The sequence below is a fragment of the Cryptotermes secundus genome, unplaced genomic scaffold (genome assembly GCF_002891405.2).
Source record: "Cryptotermes secundus unplaced genomic scaffold, Csec_1.0 scaffold236, whole genome shotgun sequence".
Taxonomy (NCBI): domain Eukaryota; kingdom Metazoa; phylum Arthropoda; class Insecta; order Blattodea; family Kalotermitidae; genus Cryptotermes; species Cryptotermes secundus.
In genome coordinates, this window is record NW_019738958.1 from 720,088 (window position 1) to 728,447 (window position 8,360).

Here is an 8,360-nt window from a genome sequence, read left to right on the forward strand (position 1 = left end):
GCACAATTCAAGGCGAGAGTATACGCCGTGAACACTGTGAAGCCAGCAGGCGTAAACCTGGCGTCATAAGCGGGGAGTGTCTCTGCGAGTGGCGTGAAGGCTGAGTGGTGGAATTGTTAGAAGCAAATCGTGCTGTCATTTTTAGACGACAGATTGTTACCAGGACAGGTATGTACAGTGGCCGTACCGTCTGTATTTACTTCTTATCCGTTGGTGGAATTGTTAGAAGCAAATCGTGCTGTCATTTTTAGACGACAGATTGTTACCAGGACAGGTATGTACAGTGGCCGTACCGTCTGTATTTACTTCTTATCCGTTGGAGGAAAACATAATTAAATTTGAATGTTTTTTTTTTCCGAAGACACTGATTTGTATCGAAATTGCTTTATAAATTAGGGACAGGCATTTTCGCAAACTTCTCGTTTATAGAAGAAGTGAACGAATATATGTCACTGTATAATTGATAAATGTGGAAATTAGCGACTGTTCTGCACCAAGAGATTAATTTAACAGTGATCCACGCACCTCGTTGTTGGTACAGACGATGAATGGAAAGGAGATTATGGACGGTGTGGAAAGCAAAACGTCATTTGTCTCTTTCAGAACTGTACTTGCCACCTGCTCTCACTCGGGTTTCTTGCACAGAGTATTCTTCGACCTGAAACTGGAGGCGATATATTCCTCCGAAACGTCGTTTGAGTTTCAACGACTGCGCGGCATTGTATCCCAGAAAGCTAGTGCTCTTCATAAAGTAAACTCATTCACATAAAAACACTCACTGGGAAAACCTTGTCGTCTACTACAGTCGGCTTGAAACTTCACCACTGGCATACGTTCAGTTTTAACCGCTCACTTCGTTGGGCCCTTTACATTGGTTTCCACTTCTATCACCGTCCTTTTAACTGCCCTCCTCCCTCTTCTTGTGGATGGCGAGAAGTTAGGTGGGAAGGGAGGAAGATTTTTGTTGTTGGTGCTGGTAGGCGAGAGTTCCGTTTCGGTACTACCATTAAGTGTCTCGCAAGCAAGGAAAGATAGGAGTATCTGGGTTCTGCTCTGTAATTGGTAGAGATGAGTTCTTATACGGGTCTGGCTCGGGCAGGGCAGGACAGGAAGATTCTTTCACTACAGTCACACACACCACTTCAGACTTTTGCACTTAGTACTTATTTAATTCACTCCAGCTCACTGAATACAAAGGAATCTATCAGTAACACTTATTTGGAATTTTAACTTATAATACTTTTACTGAAGGGACGTAGTTATATTTTGTGTCTGACTTGGCCAAAAGTTGGATGAAGAAAAATCCTTGTGGGGGAATGCACTCTCTCTCTCTGAATACTCAGGTTCACGAACCCCAGACTCCAAGAGAAATCCACTCCTCAACATTTGCCATTGGTTAAGTTTTCAAACAAGGAGGTTCCCTAAATCTGTGAATTTCCAGTCATGTTGCTTTGCTATGTGATTCTGGCAGTTGCTGACCTGATGCTAAGGTTGACAGCCCCTTGATGCATTAGGACCAGGGGATGAGGCTCCGGCCCTCCCACTTCTAAGTTATAGCTGTTCCAAGCTGTCAGCTCTCAAATTCTCAGAGACTTCCCGACTTTGCTACCAGAATTCCAGGAAATGTACCAGATGTTACTTCCTGTCCACATAGCAAAACTTGAACTATGTCACTTCTGCATGTAAGAGTTGGCTATCTGCCGGATCTCTTTGTATTTACGTGATATTAACTTAATATAGATTTAATTAATACAAAATAGTCCACCAAATTAGATTTAATTATTACAAAATAGTCCACCAAATTATGATGGACGGTTACACATGTAATAAACGAATCTTAAACATCTGAGTGATGTGAACTAATTGATACTTGAGAAATATGTCAGAACTAAAAAATTTGAAACAGTGTCAAGCTGACATATGCCCTGGCCAAAATCAGAACTAAAAAAATTGAAACAGTGTCAAGCTGACATATGCCCTGGCCAAAACTTACAAGATTAATAAAACAAAAAAGAAATTCCATGGCCTGTAGTCCGCAAGCAAACTATATCGACCGAGTGACCGCCGCTTGTCGGCAAAGTTAGTGCCAACTTTAGCGGATAGAGGGTGTTGCGTGGTGAGCGCAACGATCCCCATGGCCTTTAATCTCGGTTTTCTAGTCCTGGGTCGCTATTTCCTTGAAATAGCTCGTCAGTTATCCTCACAAGGCTGAGTGGACCCCGTTTCAGGCACACTGCTTCTCAGAAAATCTGGTGGCGACGCCTGACCTCTGGATCTGTAGCCAGGAACTCTTAACCGCAAGACTACAGTGGCAGTCAACACCAAATATTGCAATTCTGTTGGAGAATTTATAAGTGAATTCCCCCTCCCCAAACCAGGTGCCACATGAGGAACGATTAATAGAAATTGTCGATTTTCACAAGGAGTTGTACTCTTCTTTGAGGTAATGGTCTGTAGTGTTACTAGAACATTTGAGGGGTCTTCACCGACTGTTTTAGTGACTGTTGAGGCCACCACAATTATGCCAAACCATAAACTCACTGCACAACAAAATAACCACCCTCTTCCTACCCATATTGTGATAGTAATGTGGTATTATATGCAGAGTCTAGGTTGCGTTCAGTTTGTCTGATTTTGGTGGTGAAGGTTGAGTGTAGAGGAAGTGATTAAGGTCTACCAAAATCAGTGCATAAAATTCATTAAACATATTTCTGATGCAGGGACTATGTAACTGTGCACCTGAGTTTTGTATATTTATCGCATGAAACATGTGTCATTCCAGCATGTCTCACACCAGTTCAGTGACTGAATTAAGATTTTTGAAGATCATCTTAATGATTTAATTTGCTTTAAATATATTTACATGATTTTTATGAAGTTTCAGCACTACCATGTTTGTGTTGAGTGTGGTGTTTTGGGAGAACCTGTACCGTGGTTACATCTGTACCACTCTGTATGTCAGAAGGGTACATAAAGAGTCTTTGAACTTGTTTTGTAACAACCTGTTTTTTTTTTCAGAGGATCTAGGAGAAATGGTTAGTTCAGGAACAAAATGTGTGGCAGAAGAAAACATTGCTGTAATGCAGAAGCCATGTGGATATGTATTGAATTCAGGCACCCCTCCTGCAATCATAGTATCAGGCTGTGGTAAGAAACTTATGGCAAGGACAGGCGGAATTGATGAGAAGGTGTTTGAGAAGAATGTTTCACTCAGTGGTGGTATGACAACTGCCTCAGATGAGCCAGATAAAAAGAAAGTTAGGTTGGATGTGACACTGAAGTCCCAGAATGATCCAGGTGGTTCTGTAACTTCTGACATGCAGGCTACACAGTCTTCTTCCGGTACAGTATCTTTTGACTCTGGTAATAATGCAACAAATATGGAAATTCAGGATCCTTCACAGCGCAGTAAAAGTGATGTTATTCTTTTAAATTCATCTATCAGAACTTCAGAAGCAGAAATATTACATAATTTGAATGTGCTTAGAAACACAAATATTGCTGTAAGTGGACTCCCAGGAGTAACAAATAATCCGGCTTCAAGTAAACCAGTAAAATGTGGAACAAATATCAGCAGTGAAAAGAACAGAAAATCAATATATGACATTATTGTTGAACATAATATAGCTGCACAGGTGAGAAAGTCGCCCCCAAAGCAAAAGACAATGATGGAAGGAATTGGTGGTAATGAGAATAAAAGTGCCGCTATGGTATACTTCCCTGACTCAGATTTATTAAACAAACCCAGAAATACAAAGAGCAGTGAAGTAGCAGCAAAGATAAGTGATGCACTTGTGCGTCAAGCTTTTGAAGACTGGGCACGATGTGGCATTCCAGATGAGAGTGGAAACATGTGAGTACTGGTCCTTTTTAATTGTTTGATGTCTCTTTAATTCATTTGGTAAATGTATAGAGAAGTGAAGAAATAAAAAATGAAGGAGGATGTTTCGACCAAAAAAATGTTTTTGAATGTGACATGGTGAGTGGCCTAATTCATATATGGGATTTATAACATGTTATGTAGGTCCCTTGTCACCACGACATGGTGTGTCCTCAGGTTGTGGATGGAAGAGACGCCCTCCAGATATGTAGGGTAGCTGTGAATATATTGAGTAAGCAGTTGCAGACAGCTGACATGGTGTGGTCCTCCAGCTTGAGGATTGGACATGGGGCCAAGAATCTCTCACTGTAAAAATAAACTTGTTATGAAAGATCACAAGAATCCTCGGACCTGGCAGATTCCTTGGATAAACGATCTGCTTGAAAGAAAATGGATATGAGATTTGGTACTTGGCATGTTAGAAGTCTGTAAAGGGCAGGTTTGCTCAGGGCAGTGGTGGAAGAAATCTCAAAATATAAGTTAGATTTATTTGGAGTACATGAGGTCAGATGAGACGGAGGTGGCACCGAATCCGCAGGCAACCATACATTTATCTATGGAAAGGGGAATGACAATCATGAATTAGGTACAGGTCTTTTCATACATAAGAGAATCATATCAGTTAAGAGGGTGGAATTTGTTAGTAATAGGATGTCATACATGATACTAAGAGGTCGCTGGTGTGATATTATTCTGAACATTCATGCCCCAACAGAGGACAAAATTAATGATGTGAAGGACAGGTTCTACAAAGAACTAGAACATGTATTCAGTAAATTCCATAAACATAGACTGGGGGTGTTTGAGGACAGGGTGTTGAGAATATTTAGATAGAAGAGAGATGAGGTGACAGGTGGTTGGAGAAAACTGCATAATGAGGAGCTTTATAACTTGTACTCTTCAAATATAATTGGAATGATCAAGTGAAGGAGGATGAGATGGGCAAGGCATGTAACGTGATTGAGGGCGAAGAGGTATGCATATAGGATATTGGTGGGAAAACCAGAAGGAAAGAGACCACTGGGAAGACCAAAGCATACATGGGCAGACAATATTAAAATGGATCTTAGAGCGATAGGATGGATGATATGGATTTGATTCGGGTTCTGTAAAATGTTGGGAAGTACTTGAGTGGCTACACAATTGGCGGCATCACGAAGGGCTGAGCTCCATGAGTGAGTGTGGGGTTGATAGAATAAAATAAGATAAAACAAAGAATAGCTAATCAGAAGAGACTTGATAAAGTGTGTTTGCGGAATGTAAGTACGTGTATTTTGGACATAGATCATGTAACACTAGACTGTATTGTGTTCATCAGTTTGCTTAGTGATCAGTTAGCGTGCAATGAATTGTGTTGTCATTAACGAAGTCTGTCACGAGAGTAGTGTTGTGAGAAGTGTACTCTTCATTTCTCTGAATATTTGCATGTTCCTTCTCATGGCCACTCAGTGATGAGCATTTGAGTTTGCATTCTCCCTCCCCTTTTTCCCAAGATGAGATATCACATTGAAAAAAAAAATGCCTTGTAGTTCAATAGAAGGTACTGGTGTTTCAGAGAATTGTGCTGCTTCCATCTTCAGTATAGAATAATCATTCTTTTGAAGATGGAGGCCTCATGTTCCTCTAAAACTTTGGTACCTATCCACCAAACTACATGGTTTCCCTTCCCGAAACACTGTAGTCTTCACATGTTCTACTTGTACAAAAAGTAACATGAAAGGGGGTCTATTGCTACAAAGAAGCAACATCAGCCAGCGTTTGTGCTGACACCAAGAACTCTAGAAAAGTATTGAAAGAAGACTTGAATTTGAAACCTTTCTACATCATGTGTCATAATAATATGGCAGCTCATCTCAGCAAACCCATTATAATTATTTTAAAATAATCTGAGTTAAATGATTGACAATTGATGTATGGAGCTGAGAACTTCAACACAGAAATAGATGTATTTTGCAACCGTATTTTATATCTTATCATTTAACATATTTCGAATGTGGATACCATCTTTAACAGTGGTATTCTTTGTTGATCCCCTGCAGTTACTTCAAAAAAATCTAATGAGTTTTGAACTAGACATCTTGCTACACAGCTGGGAAACAACAAACAATAAAGTTGTTAGTGCAGCTTCACAGATTTTTGGTCACATCACCAATTAATCCACACTTTCAGCTAATCAATTAATGTAGCAGGATGCCAAAACAGAGTGATCAGTTAATGCAGCAGAATGTTCAAATACAATTTTGTTAACTTGATATGTTACAGCCCTCTGCATAGAGCTGTGATAAACGAGAATATAACTCTTGTAAAACGACAGTGTGTGGTACTCTGTGCTCGCAAGTCAAAACTGGATGTATACAACCTTGATAAGGAGGTATGTATGACATTTTATGTTTCTTTGTATGGGATTATATTTTTAAATTAATTTGAAGGGGGTGTGCCTTTCCTGGTATCATGCAGAAAGTAAGGTTGTGGTTTGGAATAAGAAGGCGTGTGTGCTCATGTGTTCAGGAAGTTTATAAACTCATATTCTGCTGAAAGGTATGGAGTGATGTAAAAGTAAAAATATTTTTTTTCTAATGGCAGAAGTTAGGTAAAGAGAAACATAACGATGAACGGATGATCTGTAAGAGGCACTAATATGTTCGATTTAGTGTTTATAGACGTGTTTATAATGCGAGATATTTTGAATGTGGAGGGATCAGAGTTAAGATACACTAATATAATAATTTAATTCAAAGAGGTCTGGTATAATTTTTAAATAATATGATACTTATGCACACTGAGGTCTCAACAATATTACGAAGAAACACTAAGGTTTCAGACATGTTTTTGAAGGGATCAGTTCTTGCTATAAATTTGCCTACTAGAAAGAAGTGAAGGCAGATATGTGTGTAGAGATGGATAACTGTTACAAATTTATTGAAAATAGGAACTTATCATGATGGTTCAAATGTCTTACATTCATTTTGTTTTTACAAAAACATATTCTGTGAAAACAATCAGATTGCCAGTGCAGGATGTGCTACTGTCAGGGTACTATTTATATGGAAATCTGGATGACCCCTTGTTGAGAATGAGCTACATATGCAATGCTGCAATGATCTCTCAGTGCAGACTTATGCAACTGGAGATGAAAATATGTACAATGGGCATGGCAGGAGGCATGTTCGCTTTTTTTTTTTAAATGGGACATTCCCATTTTTACCCTAAGAACTAGGACACTTAATAAAAAATGGGACACGATAAAAAATTAATAGAAATGTAATTAGATTTTGTTCTATCTTCAGACCCCACTCCATCTTGCTGTCCTGAATGGTAATGCGGAGATTGTCCGGATGTTGATATCTTTTGGTGCGCAGTCATCTGTAAAGGACCGTAATGGCAACACAGCACTACATTTAGCAGTGTTGCATGGGAATTTAGACTGTGTAAAAGCAATTCTAAATACCAACAGTACAAAGTCTTTGCCCCTTGATGACATCAATGATGAAGGTAAGTACATGTTTGTTTTGTACTTTGAGAATCGTCTTTTTGTTACTGTATTTCAGGAAGGTTTGCTGTTTACACAATTTTCCACTGATAAATTCTGTTGATGGACCAAAAGTACTCTTGAATGAAGAGTTGGGAAGAAATTTTGTTCTTACATCAGTACAGATTATTTATTTAGTTAGTGAAGATCAAAGATGTATATTCTTAATATCAGTTGTTTTATATCTCAGAGTCTTCTCTACCGAGTATTAATGTAGTTCCAATCATTTAACTGCTAAATTCTGGCATAAAACAACTTGCCAAATATGCCAAAGCTGCTTTGGGGTGAATGCAATTGCACAGAATAACGAGCAGTACTGGAAGCTTGCGGTTTCCTCTCACCATCAGTATATCACACTTAATGCTATCTAGTGACTGAAATGCTAAACTGAGTGATTAATAGCAAGCCAACTTCTGCTGCTCTGGCAGTTTAGCTTGAAGTATGCCGAGTCAGTGTAATGGCTTAAGGTGTGCAAATTGTTAATGCTTAGGTTTTTCATGGAACTGGATAAAGTTTTTCAACTTCATGTTAAAGTGAAGACTAGGATTCATAGTTATCAGCCATCAGTGCTTGAAACAAAATATTGAGAGGTCTTTGTGTCTTAATTAGTTTTTAATGTTTTATACATTATTTGATGATAACAGAGCATTCTCTGTTGCAGGATATAGTCCAGTGCACTTATGTGCTTTGAATGGCAAGGTGGAGGAAATGAAGTGTCTTATCATAAAAGGAGCACAAGTGAACTTGAAGGTGAGAGAAAATAGGAACACCATAAGATCCACATTTGGGTATGGTCAGCACCTGAGTCAGTTAATTACAATTCACATCTCATCAAGCTATATCCATTTTAACCCTTTGACGTGGTCATTTAAATTCCGCGGCCGCGGCTCCTGCGGTAATATATTCAGCCGGCCATTTAAATTTTGCTCGAAAATTATTTATTCATCATTA

At 39.0% G+C, this 8,360-nt stretch overlaps 1 protein-coding gene across 1 annotated transcript in view; it reads left to right on the forward strand.

Moving 5' to 3' along the window:
* LOC111871398 overlaps positions 1–8,360 on the forward strand; it is a 42,173-nt gene that overhangs the window by 24,949 nt on the left and 8,864 nt on the right. Inside the window, exons 3-6 of the mRNA XM_023864488.2 lie at positions 3,019–3,853; positions 6,143–6,251; positions 7,168–7,372; positions 8,071–8,159. Coding sequence (XP_023720256.1) covers positions 3,019–3,853; positions 6,143–6,251; positions 7,168–7,372; positions 8,071–8,159 — 1,238 coding nt within the window. The remainder of the gene's footprint in view (positions 1–3,018; positions 3,854–6,142; positions 6,252–7,167; positions 7,373–8,070; positions 8,160–8,360) is intronic.